Below are 17,212 nucleotides of genomic sequence, written 5' to 3'. Positions count from 1 at the left end.
CTTTCATATGTCTTGTATTGACTTTTAATGGCTTTTTGTATCTAACATTTAATGCTTAAGTTGTACTTGCTTAGCGTTTGTGTTTGTAAAGGTTTTATGGTATAAAATAATTCTTAGTTTCTTAAGGCTTTAATGTCCTTCTCCTCATCATGGCTCAGAAAGCGATTAAGGGACACACACACTAATAATCAGTCTGACACTTTCAGAATAAAAGCACTTAGCTATAGCCACAATTTGCACAGCGTGTGTTGTATTGGCTTTACTTGAGATGATGTGTATATTTTGTTCAAGAGATTTAGGATTGCTAGCCAGGCACTATATGGATGATTTATTTGTTTGTTTGTTTGTTTGGTGGCACACAAACAAACAGTATATGGGTTAAACATGCTGCTGCAGCATGCACATCTCCCATTCTTCTTATAGTTATTATCCAAACTGATCTGCAGATCACAGAGGCTTTCTGACAGTCACACAAATGGTGGAGAGAGGATCTTACAAAACTATGATAATAGAATAGAACAGAATAGAATAGTACTTTATTGTCATTATACATGTACAACGAAATTAAGAATGAAAACACTGCAGTACAAGGCAGTAATTATAATATATAGAGGGAGACATCTCCAATGTTCAAATATGCCCCCTCCTCCACCCTCCAGTATATTGATAAAAAAAATAACAAAACAATATTCCTGTGTTACAACGGACAACCCTACTGCTGTCCAAAAAAAAAAAAAAAAAACATAAGCAAATGTAATTATAATCAAATATAAACTAGACTAATTATCATTATTATTACTGCTGGTTCTGGTATTACAGTGTGCTGCAGATCTGCGTGTGGTTTGTGCAGGTGGTGTTGCCGTACCTCAGCAGAAGCTGTTACTGAACTGCTGGTAGGTACAGACAGTCACTGTCAAACACTGTGCTGTCATTACTTTTACAGGTAAACAAACTGTGTAAAGCCTGATAGCTAAACTTAACATACCTATGGAGAAGAGTTTAGAAAGGGAGGAAGGAGGATACAATGAAAAGAAGAAGGGGAGGAAGACAAATAACAAACCCATGAGGATCCATCAGTAGAACTTTCTGGGCCAAAAATATTATTAATCCTTGAAATAGCTTTGAAATCATGTGTTTATAACCCACACAGCAAAATGGAGGAACAATGTATAATCTGCATCGGAGACTTGATCTCACAGCTTTTAGGAACCAACTGCAAAGTGTTATCAAGTTGAGTTACCTCACCAGTGTAGAATTTAGTCGTGACTTCACACAATAACAGTCAACCACCAGGGGGCAGCATAACAGCTGTGCATGTATTTACAGGCAGATTTTAAATAACGTTACACATTTTAACGTAAGTTCATGGGAAATTACATTATAATTTTAAATCATACTTTCTTGAGTAATAAAAAAGTAACATAAGTCTGTAATGACGGTATTAGTTTACCTGAAAAAAAAAAAAAACGAACTCAAGAACTGTAACCGGAAATGACGCCATGTGTTTGCGGTAGGAGGCAGACAGACAGAGGAGAAGCTACTATAGCTTAGCCTCCTTTTACCTGCTCAGCATTGAAATACGTAGGCTTTCCACTACAGCTGTAATGGTCTGACCAAACCTCCAACATCTCCTAACCCTGCAAGAGGAGGTAAACGGTATTTTCTGAACGACGGAGCAGCCAGCGAGCCACCGACCGTAGGAAGAATGTCCAGCCGTCTGGCCTTTCAGACCCAGCTGGCCTCCATCATGGAGGTCCTCGCTAATGCAGCTGTGGCGGAGATCTGTAAGCTGGTGGACGACGACTATGCGGTGGTGAGTTTGCAGATGTCGCAGTGCCAGAGAGAGAACAAAGCCCTGAAGAGAAAGCTGCATCTGCTGGAGCTGAAGATGGCCCGGGGAAACGCCGAGAGGAGGCTCAGAGAGAGCGCCATGAACAGCAGCCGATCGAGGGTGCAGATCAACACCAGCGACAGGCTCCGGGAGTGCTCGCCTTCCACCGGTAAGATGACAATTACAGTGCAGCAGAGTGGATCATCCATGTCAATCTTTTTTTATTCAAACACGCTGCATTTTCTTTGTACAGCTGGTATGTGTGTGTGTGTGTGTGTGTGTGTGTGTGTGTGTGTGTGTGAGAGAGAGAGGTCTAGACTTGTATTTTGACAAGTTGTTCAAACACATAAATGCTGAGCAAACATACTGTATAATATTAGGGCCTAAATTCAGCATTCACATGAGAAAAAGAAAAATAGTAACAACCTAACTTCATTTTAAAAAAAAAAATGAATTCATACTGATGAGGGAGTGTTCGTTACTTATCAAGGGGTGCGAAAAGGAGAGCATGTCAAATCATTTTTAAATACTAGGGAAGGACTTATGATTTTGTTTTGGTATGGGGAGGGCCTTCCAAACTTACAGGTTTGGAAGACATGTTTTCTTAAAAAAAAATCACCAACATTTTCCCATTAATCATTGTTAGTAACTGTAGAAACAGAAATTGTAGTTGGATTATCAATTTTCAAATGGTCCTTGGACACATCATGTGCAACGAATGCTGCCGTCCGAAAAAACATAGCTAGATCTGAGCTTAAAGTAGTGATATGTCATCAGAATAACTTTATTTTACATCTAAAATGTTTTCCAAAAATAAACAGTTTGCACTAACTAACCAGCATGTACAAAACAAGTGAAAAATCAAGACTAATTTACTAGGGGTAGGAATCACCAGAGGGTCCATGATACAATATTATCACAATACTTGAGAGTAGGGATGCATGCTAATATTGTCATTGGCTGATATTGGCTTTAAAATGAACTACTGCAATTGGTCAACATGCTTTTTTTGCATAATGAATGAATATTACAGACACTGAAAAGTATTGTTTTTCATGTCTCCATCTGCTGGTGGGCCATCACGATAAGAGTATGCATGCATAATATGATGTTAATTCCACTACAGAAGAGACTTGATGATCACTCAAATTAGGTGGGGAAAAAGTGGATATGTCAATATTGGTATCAGTTATTGGCCAAATAAGTTGTTACATAGTGGCATATCTGATATTGGCAAAAAAAAAATCCAATATTGTGCAGTCACGATACAATGTTATTACAATTTTAAATATGTTGCAATACGCTGAGTTTTGTGATAAAATATATCGGGATTTATCCCCTTTTTTCAACTGTAAATTATGTCCCCCAAGGAAAACTTTGTCAACATCTGTTTTATCTAGTAAGATAAAAATTTTCAGTCTCTTCATCTCACTTCAGCCATTTTTTGCAGCAGCAAAATGTAGGCCTATCTAGTGGACTGAAAAAGCAATTGATTCTATTATTCTAGTGGGCTACCTGAAGTTTCATGTGTATTTTGTGAAGTTAATGATTTATATTATCAAAAAATTGATACTTGGCATTGTGTGACAATACAATATTGCCACACAAATTATTGGAATACGATGCTGTATCGATTTTTCCCCAACCTCTATAATTTACTGACTAATTTATGGTGGAGGGAGGGTCATGCATGTTCCGCCAGTCACTCAGGGAGGCTCAAGGAAAAATATCCTTTGGCAAGGATAAAAACAAAAAGTCACAACCCAGCCACCCCCCCCTCCTCTGATAAATAAAGAACAGTCCCTTACTATCTATTATCAGAATGTATTTGGGTGAAAGACAGGTGTTGTAAACTAGTTTGATCAGCTGTTATACTTTAAATTTAACCAAAATGTGGCTTGTATACACCTGACTATACGTCACAGTGACCTGATACACGAATAATATATTGCATTCAGTGGTTTTACTTAAAGCTATAGTTGGTAATGTTGGAGAGCTAGCAAGATTTGAAAGCAGCATCTCCTCTAAGCTCCACCCCCTCCTCCCCTTCCTGTCCGTCCAAAGCCACGGCCCCACACGAACTTGAACGTGCATCCTGCAGTAGGTTTCAGCAGGGCAGAGGAGAGCCGAGTAAAATAACAAATCCCCCCCGAAGCGAACAAATAAATACCTGTCCAACAGAAAGACAGCAACCTCTGCATCACTTTTCAGGCCCTCAGCTCCCTCAGTTGTCTCCACTGTTCAAAAGCTGCACCGATGTTGATATCTGGTTTGTCCTCTCGCTTTATCCAAAGCCTTTTTAGTCGCAGCCTTTTCTGCCTCTGACTTTCTTTTCTCAGCCTGTTTAGCAGGGCGAGCCGTTACAACTAACGCTGGAAGTGGTACTTTTGGCTGCATTTTCTCTGCCATTGTTCAGCAAACTCCTGCTAACTCGGTATTTCTGCTGAGAAGTGTGCTGAATATTTCCGGCAACAGTGACACGTGATGAGTGCACGCAGGGAGGAGGGAGGGAGGGACAGAGGGGGGCTCGGGCAGGATGAGACATGAAGGCATCTGATTGGTTCTTTCCATTCGCACCGAATGGCAGGGATTGGTCAGAGTTTTTACAGGCCTGCAGCTGCCACAGAGGTCTGATTTTTTTCGTTCCTTTTTCTCTACACATTATGTATTGACTACTCTCAGGATGGAAGGACCATTTCACCCAGTATAACAAGAAGCTTTAATATATGGATATTTATACTTAATTAGGTTTTTATCTCCATGTGATACCTGTTGAGTCTCTTTTTCATTGTGTTCAGAATATTTGAAAGTTATAGCTTGTAATAGCTTGGGTTGTTATAAATTAGATGATGTCATCTTGGTCAGAATATTTATCTTAGTTCTTTAGATAAGTATACAGTTATTATTTATCTATTCCAAACTTATATGAGTTATTATCTGACATAATCAGCTTTAGCATGAGAAAACAATAAAGCAAGTCTGGGCTTATCCTGCCTGAAACAGGTTTGGCCATATTAGAGCAGCAATGATTAGTTGACTCACCAATAAGTAATTTGAAAAAAATAATTGCCAACTATTATGATAATTGATAATTGTTCGTCATTTTTTTAAAAAACAAAAATGTCAAAGTTTTGCCAGTTCCAGCTTCATAAATGTGAGAAGTTGCTTTTATTTGACAGTTATGATGGTAATTGAAGAGTCTTTGGGTTTTGGACTGTTGGTGGGACAACAGAGGCAATTTGACGACGACACTTTGGACTCTGGGAAATCATGACGAGCATCTTCCGATTTTTTTTTTGCCATTTTACAGACTAAACCATTAATTGTGAAAATAATCTGTAGATTGATAGAGAATGAAAATAATTGTTAATTGCAGCCCTATGGCAGATTATTGCAAAATGGACTATAACATAGCCAACAGTATAATAAAGACTGAAATCATAATTAATTTTAATCATTAAGCAGTTTGATATGATGGTGACATTACAGAGCACTGCCTACACTGATGGAAAAGCTGACCTGTTAGAATTGCCTGAGTTGGGGACAGACAAGAGTTATTAAAGTTCAGAAGTGGATGTTCTGACTTAGATATTGCCACTGTTTGTTTGCATGACCAGGAGTACTTTTTGGTGAAATACAGCTTTCTTTTCTGTTCTCCACCCAAACCTGTAACTTGATATGTTGATATGGAATGAGCCATGACGGTGGTTTCAGGTTGTTGTGACCAACACTGAGATCATCAGAGCAAGTTAATAACAGTAATTTGATGCTGCTCTCCTGCTTCCTCTTAAAGGAATACTTTACCCACAAAATGACCATTTATGAATAGTTAGTTACACTGTGTTACCTTGAATTAGGAAGAAAACTTTTTTTTGTTGCACGCCTTCACGGGAAATGGCAAACATTTTGATTTATTTGTTAATTGGGCAGTGTGTTTAACAATGGCAAAACTATATCAAAACCTCACATCAAACTCACATAAATCCAAGTCTTATTTATTCAGTCTTATGCTCAGTACTTCCCAAACACATGCATTTCCACTAAAAAAATCCTTAGTATTAGACTGGCTTTTAAGAGAGTGTAGTTACGGCACCTCAGGTTTAAATAGTAGGGTTTTAGTGATGTTTTGTTTTAATGTTTTGATATGGTTTTGCCATTTTACATGGAACTATGTGGGAAAAAAAATCAAAGTTTTCCTCACAAATTCAGTGCAACACAGCATGACGAATTGATATACAAAAGGTATTCCTCTAACATATGTAGGCTTGGTCTCATTTTCCCTCATTGTCTTTTTCAGACTGGAAACGCATGAACAACAACTGCCCCTACTGCTGTTTGTTTATAGTTTTAGAAACTGTGATCACAGTTGGCAGCTGTGTCATGGCTAAAAGAAGGTGCGAGGCTCTGCTTCATATAATCAACAAGTTGTGCAGTCACTCTGATTCTAAATCAGAATATTTGTTTACCCCAGACACTGAGATCTTTTAACACCCAGGACTTTGATGCTATCTAATGAATTTGCTGCATTAAATAGACGTTGTCACCCCAGTAGTTTTCAGTCAGTGGTCAGGTGTACTGTGTGGTTTTGCCTGTCATGGCTCTGCGTGTTGTCTGAGGAGAGTATTGCAGTTTTCTGAGAGTGTCAAGCTGTGGGTTGAATTAGTCTGAGCACTGACTGTATGTTGCATCATATGCTTCTGGGCTATGAAGTTGCATGATTCAGAGATCAGTGCTGCCTCACTGCTGATAAGCCTAGTTCAGCATAAAGATAAATGTCACACTTGCTTTAGAGATGCAGACTGTTACAAGGTTTATAGTTGTTATTATGGTCAAGATAAAATGATTAGTGAAGCAGCAGGTCTAAATTCATGAATTCTCTCTCTCTCTCTCTCTCTCTCTCTCTCTCTCTCTCTCTCTCTCTGATGTTTTAGTATGTGCATTTGTATTGAAAATATCTATGTATAATACAGTGTATGATGTTACTGTTCTATAGTTTGCACATTCACTGTACTTTGTACGTCTAAGTTGATATGCATTGTATTTTCTGTCTCATTATGACAGCTGTCACCCCTCTTGGTTTTTTTCTCTTGCCCATTTGATTGATTGATTGTTAGCATAAAATATTGATTAGCAACAGTATGCTGTTGTATTTTTAACGTAGGTGCAGACGTCCCCAGCTGCCTCTCTGTCAGCTCTGCTAAATTTGAGCTAAATTTGGGCTCTTATGTCCATTTTGCAAGTGTTAGTGGTGCTTTGTGTGGTTGGCTTTGGACGGTGGTGGCGTGTGGCTGTGAGTCACTCATCAGGATGAAGAAATCATCTCACCAGTCTGAAAAATCTCCTCCTGCTACCTCTGCTAGCTAGCTGCAAGCTAGCCAGGTTGATGTTTTCAAATGTAAAAATCAGAAAACAGGAAAAGATGGAGAAGATGAAGAAGCACCAGCTGAATTAGCATCCTGCTAGTCATTGTACAGACGTAGGAAAACAAACTGTTAGACCTCCATGCTGCATCAGTTTCGGGCAGGATATCAGGAACTGTGACATCTTGTGATTTACCGAAACTCGGATTTACCCTTGACAGCACCATTCAGTCAGGAGGCTCTTTTTCTATCTGACAGAGCAGAGGACGCTGGTGAGAGAAGAAGAGAAGGCATGTGCTTTACAGTGAATAATGACTTGTGTGACAGTGGGAATGTGAGCTGCTGTCCTGTTCCTGCTGTGGATCACTATTACACACTGTTCACCATTCACCATTATGATGCTGTGATGGTCAACACACACATTCTATAGTGTATCTCCTCATCTCTGCTTTCACTGTAGTGACACTATCAGTACTGACCACTGAAATGTACACTGTCAGTGTTTCTTAACAGGTGTTGTTCATGTTTTTGTGTAGGTGGCGTGTTTGAGCGACGGATGGATGTGGCCCTGTGGTCTAGTAGAGCGGCTGCAGGTGAAGGAAACAGCGAGCGGATACACTCTGACAGCATCCAGAGTAAGGTAAGCACCCCAAAGGGAGTCAAGGTGGCTATGATATGTATGGACTCGAATGGATGTTGAAAGTCAGTGCTCAGGGAACAACACACAGGGATGGGACAGGTTGAGCGCATGTACTGTAGCTGCATGAATATGAAACTGGTCTTTGCTGAAACAGTGACAAAACTGCCTTGTTGTGAAGTCTCCAGACGTGGAGCTGGTGGAGCCAGAGGCAGTGCTGGTGAAGCAGGAGAAGGTGGAGGCAAACATGTCCCAAGAGACAGAGGAAGATGTGCCGCTCATAGGAGATGATGGTGAGTACAGTATTAGTAGTAGTAACAGCAAGTACTACTCAGCCTGCGTGTGCTGTGCTGTAAGACTGAAAGCATATAGCCATAGGAACAGAGTGAATTGAAAGGAAATTGAATTGTTTGCTGTGGTCATTTGACAAGTACAAAAGAAAATGATGGTTGTTGTTACTTGTAATGGTGATGACACATGTCAGTGGGGCCGTAAAGTGTCTTTCAAAGTGTGTGCGCTTACCAAACTAGGACTGACGTTAGCTTAACTGCCTTGTTAACTCATCGTAAAACTCACCAAAACCGCTTCTGTTAGTCTTGTTAGTCAGCTAGTTAGTTGGTCAACTGCTCCAACAATCACCAAATCTGATTTGATTGAAATAAATCCTTCATTCATGGAGTTTGATGTGAAATATGCTGATCTGCATGCTGCTTATCCCCACAGTCTCTTTCTGCCACTCTGATGTCTTCAGAGCGGCGGCTCTCACCCCTTCAGAGGCAGCTACAATAACATTACAACATGTTTCAGCAAACATGCAATTAATGACAACAATAAAAACAGGGAAATAACAGTTAGGGTAATATTTTAAAAGCTATGAAGTTGAGAGATTATGTCCCTTGAGTTGTTGATATGCTTTTAATATGAAACACAGGAAGTGTTAAGTTTCATAGGTGTTAAATTAAGGGAATACTTGACATACCAAATGACCATTTGTATAAATATTACTCACCTTGTTACATAGACTTCCTGAAGGAAATTTTTCCTTGTATGCCTCCACATTAAACTGAGAATCCAAAAAAAAGTGAACGCTCTCCATGACTTGAAGTAAACAGGGACCACGTTTAATAATAGCAAACAATATCAAAACATCCATTCACAAACTGTCACACAACTCCGACAGAATAAGTCTCATTTATCCAGCTGTCTGCTCAGTACACATGCATTTTTACTAAAACTAGGGCTGTCCCGAATACCATTGATTTTCACATTGGCTAGTCATCCTGTTTAAATCGGAACTGTTGAAACAAGTTGTAGGAAGCCTCTGCAAGTAACTGGTTGCTGGCAGACACCCTGTGCTGCAATAAAATGGTTAATCAGCAGTGCCGTGCACTGTAGAGCCGATGCGCTGCTGGTTCTGCCGGCCTGAATAGAATATAATGTCTATAGCCTTACTGTTGCGTACAGCCTTATAGACTGAGCTGAGTAGTTATGCGCGGGTCGACCTGTAACCTGCGGGACCCACAAATGGACCTGCGGGTCGGGCAGCAGTGATCGTCTGTTAAATCGGTCTGTAAATGATATTTTGACATTATTGGCTATTACTGTCATGGCATCCGAAGGTACTGATGCGTTGAGCATGTGACAGTCTGCAGTTGTTTTCAAAATACACTTGTGTCACGCACTCCAAAAGAAACTTGTTGAAACTTTAAACAATAATTTATTGTACAAAACGGGGGAAACAAACGTTGACAAAACGGTTCCATAATTCATATTAAATTCAGGGAATAGTGATAAAGTGGTAAAACCTGGCATTGATCCACAGCCTGTTAAAAAAAAAAAGTTAAAAAAACAACACGAATACCAAATTTTCATAACGAATACCTACCCATAGAAACGAATATTCGAATATCCGAATATTTGGGTACAGCCCTAACTAAAACCTTAAAATTTAAAACACGTCAGTACAAACAATCTTATCCATGGCCAATTAGCACACCTGGGAATGTACATGGGTTTGAGCGTTGCTAAAGCAGAGCTCATACGCACGCACCCGCATGCTCAGGTATGCCCAGGATGCACTACTCATAGTTAGATGTGTTTTAATAAGGTTTTACTGAAAATTAATGTGTTTGGGAAGTACTTATTATACAACTGTATAAATGAGACTTGCATTATACTGTCTGAGTTGTGTAGGAGTTTGTAAACGGATGTTTTGATATAGGGGCGGTTCGCTGTTGTTATCACTAAATGGGCGTGACTGAAAACAATAAGTGGATGAAAACTATTTCTGGAAGGAAGAAAAAGTGAGATCAGCAGTACTGTTGAATTAGTGCTTTTGAAATGTTCTTAATGATGAATTAATCACGTGATCTGTAAATGAGTGGTGATAAATATCCATGATTGAATAATGATGATTAATTGATTAATCATTAAAAATCTTGTTAGTTGCAGACCAGTACCATATGAGGCATGAATATTTTGTGTGTAAGAAATTTAGTCTGTATCAAAAGACCAAAGTATTAACTGTTAAATATTTCTTTATTCTTTGCCCCACATGGTCTGTCTAAAGGAGTGGTGGAGTGTGTCCCTCGTGGACCTGCAGGACAGAGACCCACCATTGAACAGCAAGACACCCAGTCCACCACCAGTCAGTCCCGGTCCCAGATCCAGAGCAGCAGGACGAGGCGTACCGGAAGCAGCAGCAGCAACAGCAGCAGCAGAGGAGTGGAGGTCAGTGACTCCTCTCCTCTCCTTAAATGTGAACTCAGTGCCTCTGTTGAGGTCAGAGACTCACTGCAGGAAACAATAAACTCACACCAGTATATTGATGACGGCAGCAATGACTCACAGTTTGACGTGTTGTGTGACAACAATAAAAGCGCTAACGCATTGGTTGAGGAGTTTTTGGATGAGCACTCTGGGGTTGAAGTGGAAGAAGTGACACCGTCTTGTTCGTACTCGATGGCGGCGGCTGATTTCCCATCAACCTCTTCCAGCATTAACGGCTGGCTTCGTTACGGCACTACTTTCCCCCTGTCCCAGCCCTTCAGTGACAGCGGCAAAGTGCCCCATCGAACCAGCGCCAAGGAAAGACTGTTTGTTTGCAGCTACTGCGGCAAGGCTTTTAACCGTCCCAAGAAGGTGGAGATTCACCAACGCGTCCACACAGGGGAGAAGCCTTTCAGCTGCTCCACATGTGGGAAGATGTTCTCAGAGGCTGGAAACCTGAGGAAACACCAGAGAGTTCACACTGGAGAGAAACCATACAGCTGTGGGATGTGTGGCCGAGGATTCGCCTGGATAAGGAACCTGAAAACTCACCAGCAAAAGAGCCACCCTGAAATTGCTACTGAAGAGGAGACCTGGAACCAGGAACAGACCTGAACTATCTCTTACTGAAAGTCCACCATAGGTTGTAATCATCCAGCAAAGACTCTATGCTGGCTGTAAAGAAAGACTGCTCAAAAAAATGAACATAATTTGTGTACAGGACCTTCTTAAGAACTTTGTAAACACATTTCTTAATGAAAAAAAAAACAGTTTTCAAATGTGACTTTGAGAGAAATAAGAAAAACATGTTACTAATCCTTAAGCATGTGCTTAAGTGTAGCAGCTTTTGGACAAGTTGAACGTAGTTGTGATTAATTTATCAGTCTTCTTCAAAGTGTTTCTCTGCACAACAACATGATCAAGTAAAGCTCTCAGATTGAAAAGTTGGGGCACATTTTTAGTAGCATGTACACTGATCAGCTACAACATTTAAACCACTGACAGGTGAAGTGTATAGCATCAATCATCTTGTTACAGTCCTTACAAAATGTTTTGCTGGAAAATCTTGGGTCCTGGCACTTATGTGGCAGGGCAATGCGCCATGACATACAGCAAATCTGTTCAGGAATGGCCTGAGGAACGTTACAAAGAGCTCAAGGCGTCAACTTGTCCTCTACCTTCTCCAGATCCCAATCCGATTGACCGTTCATGGGACATTCGGGTACCCCAGAGGTACCCTTGATCCCCGATGAGAACTCCTTGGCTCAGACTTGGCTCTGACCTGTTGCAGCATGGACACAGGACCTCAAGGGGGGTGTCCTGTGGTGTCTGGCATTTGTGTGTTGGCGGCAGCTCCTTTGAGTCCTGTTGGGGTACCAGCATGTCCCACAAATGCTTGATCAGATTGGGTTTTGGCAAACTTGGAGTGCAGGTCAACACCTTGAGCTCTTTGTCATGGTCATCTGGGTCGATCCTGAACAGTTTTTGCCATGCGGCATGGCACTGGGGAGTGCTATAGCCCTGCAGAACATTGCATTTTTACGAGATAATCAATGTTATTGACTTCATCTGTCATTGGTTTTAATGTTGTAGCTGATTGGTGTATATTTTAAATGTGTAGTATCATAAACTGCACACACATTTACCATCCTTTGTGCTGGAGTGGATACTCTGCCTCCTCCTGGGCCTCATATCGCAAAAGCATCTAAAAAACTCAACAAATCTCATGTGCAGACTCAAACCAACAACGTGTTTGGAGACTTCTTGATGTGCTGCTTGACAATTGGGGTTGATACAATACACCAGTGAGTGGGCTGCCAACCCACTGCAGTAGGTTATTACACCTTTCAGCCTGTGTCCTAGCCAATTACTTTTGGTCCTATTCATTCTAATTTTACCTGGACCACATCCCTTTCCTGTGTCATTTATAGTCGAACAAGATGGACAATCGAAAAGAAAAAAAGACCTAAGAGGAATATCTTACTCCCCAATTAACCGTTTGTGCATCAGTTACTCACCTTGTGTCGTGTCGAATTCCCAAAGGAAACGGTTTGCTCACATGCTTCCAGTAAACGAAGAATCTAAAAATATATTGTTGATGAATCTAAGTCATTGTAGATGTCATTTAACAACAGCAAAACTGTATCAACATACATTTACAAACTCGGCTGATGCAGTATAATCCAAATCTCATCAGTGCTTCCCAATGACATTGCACTACTTTGCCTTCAGTTTTGTCTGATTGGGACTGAAAGTGAAAGTTTTCACTTATAGTCCCAATCAGAAAGGGCTGACTGCGTGGTAATGTATTGTGTTTGGGATGCACTGATGAGATTTGGATTATACTGCATGAGATGAGTTTGTAAACTTATGTTTTGATACAGTTTTGCTGTTGTTAAACACTTAGATTCATCAACAGTGTGTGCTGTTTTTGGACTCTTCATTACTGGAGGCATGCCAGAAAAAGGTTTTCTTCACTAATTTGAGGTAAACACATAAGACAGTCCAGTGAGCCCAGTGATGGCAGTTCAACTGTTTTTCAGGTGAAACAAAAGACAAAAGGGACAATGGGTTAGGCTGACTGGTTGCAACAAATTTTTGAAATGTTGAAGTCATTGCAGCAGTTAATAGAATTGTTGTGAAGAGTGTATACATTGTATTTGACATAAAATAAATAGTCATTAAGAGATAATCATTGTATGTGTATGATTTTGTTGATCATTTCTAATTGTGTTTTCTGTTTGTTGAATGCACCGTCAGCAGGGCACAGAAGGTTAAAGGATCTGTGATGTTGAGAGACTTTACATTATTATGCACAGATGAATAACCTGGTAACTGCATAAAGATGCATGACTGTACTTATAAGTAGAGCATGAATAAATACTTTTTAGGTATTGATAACTTGAGTTAGTGGGAATAAAGGTATGAAGGCCTTACTGTGGTCTTACCTCAAGATATTTTGTCTTTCAAATTGCTTGAAAATTGTGTATTTGGCAGCTGAACTATATAAAAAACTATCTGGGGAAGAACCCACAGAGCCTCCTTGCAGCTTATCTCTCTGACTGTTGGAGTCCCCCAGTAAAATCTGTCCGTTTCCGGCACTGACAGTTTTTCTTGTGCTTTGAACAGGATACCTTGCGTTCTCGTTTAAGAGCCTAGACCCACCCTAAGGTGAAATCCAAAACTGCCTTTGAGTGGGCCTAAAATGTGGGTAGTCTGCTGATCTGTATGTTACACATTGTGTTGTTTTCATTGGTTGTATGGTTGGAATAAATAAAAAGTAAATGTGTTGGATTTTAGTCTTGACCAGTACAGGTCCGAGAACGGTATCCATGTACTCCCAGTAGATGTTTTAGAGCATTGTCATTCTAAATGTCAGACGTTTCATGTGTTTTATATATGAAATATTTTACATTTTGTATGCAACATTTCTTTTATGGAATAAAATGCGCTCCTTAAACCTGTGGAAAGTCTTATTTCACAACTCTTGTTTTTAAGAATGAAGATGGCAGAACTTTGAATCGATGAAATCAGAGTTTTATTGCTGCTATGATAAAAGATTGATCAGTAATTCAGCAGAGCATAGTGGATGCAAAGTGAAGAATTTCTAAAACTTTAGTTTTAAGTTGCTCTCAATGTACTTGCACAAAGTTCAAGAACAAATAACAGGATGAAAGAATTAAGGAAAAATTAGACATGAAGCTATAAACATTGTAGCAAAGGCAGGTAAAATGAACTATTATGCACAAGTAGGTGGAAACATAGGTGTATATAAAAAGCAACAATGACCAACAACATCAAGTGTGTATATACATATACAAGTCAGCCGTTTCTGTAAATCGTAAACAATACAAGTAGTCCAAAGGGTGGTTATGTAATTCATGTATATTTACAGCATACGGGATTTATATTTGACAAAATGTGCATTTGAAAGCACAGTGTGTATTTTAGTTGTGGTAACAGTAAAAACTAGTAAAAACACTGAATAAAGCAGTCTCACATTACAAAATATGTGTTTCTCTGACGCTGTTTGGTATGTGGGACATAGGCTGTGAGCCTAGCACCTGCTAATGTGTGCTCACCTTTTTTTCTCTGATAACTTGAGATCCAGATGTTTGGGAGGTTTTTAAGAGGGGCCCAGCAATCTGCAGAGGTCTCCAAAACAAATGGCCCAATTATTAAAATGGCTAAAAACCCTGAATAATTTTATTCATTTTAGATAGTAAATGTTTTTTTTTTGGCACTGCTTAGCATGGAGAGGTTGCTAACTACGGTGGCCGATGTGAAAATGTGAATGGCCCTGTTTAGAGCCAGTGTTTGGTTTGTCTGTTCTGGGCTGCAACATGGTGATCTCCAAAAACAAGGACCCACTCCCTATGTAGATATAAATGGCTGAATTAATGGTAACGAAAACACACTGACTCTTATTTTCAGGTGATTATACACCAAAGAAAACACGCTTATGATATTATATTCCATTTCTGACAATGTATCCCCCTAAATCCCACACATTGGACCTTAAACTCAAATCTTCTTAGTATACAACAGTGAACTTTTTGCTGGACAACACAAGAAGAAAAATTAAATGATTGATGAAAACATTGAATATTGCAAAGGAATAATATATGGTTCCTCTGAACGCCTTTCCCACCCTTCACTGCTCATCATGTTGTTGTGTATAATGTGTATGACCACTGTAGACAACTGTCATTCTACTAGTGACAGACTACAGTAGTTGCTTGTTTTCAGTGCATCTCACACTGTATACATTCTGTATCATATGTTGTGTGTCTGCCATGCAGTGACATCAGACATTTCCTCTCCTTGTTGTGTATGCAGAAAGAGGAGGAGCCAGATGTGGTGCTGGTGAAGGTAGAGGAGGTAGAGCCGGCTACGGGAACTCAGAGCCAGACAGGCCTCAGCATACAAGAGGGTGAGTGGACGTATCCACCTCACATGTGAAGCAGTGATCACACTATGAGGTATTGATAAGCATACTTCTCTGACATCACCCTGTTGGATCTGTGGACCCCATCTTGTATCAATGCAACAACATTCTGCCGTGAAACCTTGGGTCCTGGCATTCCTGTGGATGCCACTTGACACACACCACCTAGCCAAATACCACTGCAGACCTGTTTATTTAATCCTGTCCAGCAGATACACAGTCTGACAGAGAAAACCTCTCTTTCTCTTTGTATCCAGGGTTGGTGGAGTCGAGCACTGATGACTACAGAGCAGTTCTACCATTTGATGAAATCACACAGACTTCCACCAATCAGCTGTCTGACCTGCAGGAGTCTGGGCGTGGCTTCTCAGAGGTCAGCTATGGCCGTTCTTCGCTGTGGACTAATGGGGGGGATAGTTTTTGTCATGATGACAGCCTCCCAGGGCCGTCCTCACATTGCGCCCCCCTCTCATTCCTGCCCACCACAGTCATTGGAGCAGAGCCTGGTAGCTCTGGGAGAGGACTGGCTGTTGAAAGCTCTAGAGGCTTCCACACCTCTGTGTCCTTTCAGCCGCAGGCTCCTGTTATCGATCTTTCAGAGGAGTCCAGCCCCACTCATGTTTTAGGTCAGATACAGGGGACCCAACAGTTCCTGGAGCCAGGTCAAAGTCGAGGTCAGGGCAGTTATAGTAGTGCCGATATGCAGCAGAAAATCCCCAAAAAGAGGGTTTGCATCTGTAGGTTCTGCGGTAAAGGGTTCAGCTCCCCAGCAAATTTAGAGTCCCACCTCAGGACTCACACAGGAGAGAGGCCATATGGCTGCAGCATCTGTGGCAAAAAATTTTCCCAGTTCTGGAACCTGAAGATCCACAGGAACATCCACACTGGGGAGAGACCGTACCAGTGCTCACTCTGTCCTGAGAGGTTCTCAGACCCTAGCAACCTGAAAAAACACCAAAAGAGACACCACCCACAAACATAGGCTGGCAGTCAGCGATATTTTAGAAAAAGACCTAAACATGCTCTGTTATTATGTCTCAGAATCCCCTAAAGAGTCATAAATAACAATCCTCATATTTCAAAATCAATCACTATTGAAATTCACAGACAACAGCAAGATACTGACCACATCTAACTGTCTGTGCTAGACCCAGAATATCATAAAGGGAATTTATCTTCTTGCCTCAGATGTCAGTCAAAACTCTGCAGTTTATGGAGCAACCATCTTTTTACAGTGGCAAATAACATAAATATCTCTATATTTCAAGTTGTAGCAATTGGAAATCATTTGTGAATCAAATCGTTTTTGTGTCAGGAAAGAGAAACTGAGAATGACATGACCCTGTTGATGTATATGATATATATGATAATATACTGATAAAACCTGGGAAATTAGAAATAAAGACCTGCTGCAGATAAAGACAAGGACCTCTCTGAAGTGGAGCTCAAAAAAAGGCGTGTTCCATTACTCAAGAATTTAAAGTACACTGAACAAAAATTGAAACACAACTTTTTTTGTGTTTGCTTCCATATTCCACAGGTTTAAGGTCTACGACTGTTTTCATGCACTTGATAGATACAGTGGTGTGAAAAAGTGTTTGCCCCCTTCCTGATTTCTTACTTTTTTGCATGTTTTCCGCACTTAAATGTTTCAGATCATCAAACAA

The 17,212-nt window shown here is 40.4% G+C and overlaps 1 protein-coding gene across 1 annotated transcript in view; it reads left to right on the top strand.

Moving 5' to 3' along the window:
* The first annotated feature begins 1,469 nt into the window (after positions 1-1,469).
* si:ch211-89o9.6 (myoneurin) overlaps positions 1,470-17,212 on the top strand; it is a 27,034-nt gene continuing 11,291 nt past the window's right edge. Inside the window, exons 1-6 of the mRNA XM_050045511.1 lie at positions 1,470-2,000; positions 7,728-7,831; positions 8,010-8,121; positions 10,398-10,558; positions 15,437-15,530; positions 15,803-15,918. Of these exons, the coding sequence (XP_049901468.1) occupies positions 1,706-2,000; positions 7,728-7,831; positions 8,010-8,121; positions 10,398-10,558; positions 15,437-15,530; positions 15,803-15,918 (882 nt within the window). The 5' untranslated portion in view covers positions 1,470-1,705. The remainder of the gene's footprint in view (positions 2,001-7,727; positions 7,832-8,009; positions 8,122-10,397; positions 10,559-15,436; positions 15,531-15,802; positions 15,919-17,212) is intronic.

This window comes from Epinephelus moara, chromosome 5, assembly GCF_006386435.1.
Source record: "Epinephelus moara isolate mb chromosome 5, YSFRI_EMoa_1.0, whole genome shotgun sequence".
Taxonomy (NCBI): domain Eukaryota; kingdom Metazoa; phylum Chordata; class Actinopteri; order Perciformes; family Serranidae; genus Epinephelus; species Epinephelus moara.
The sequence above is the reverse complement of the archived record's forward strand: the minus strand, read 5'-3'. Positions and strand labels throughout refer to the sequence as shown.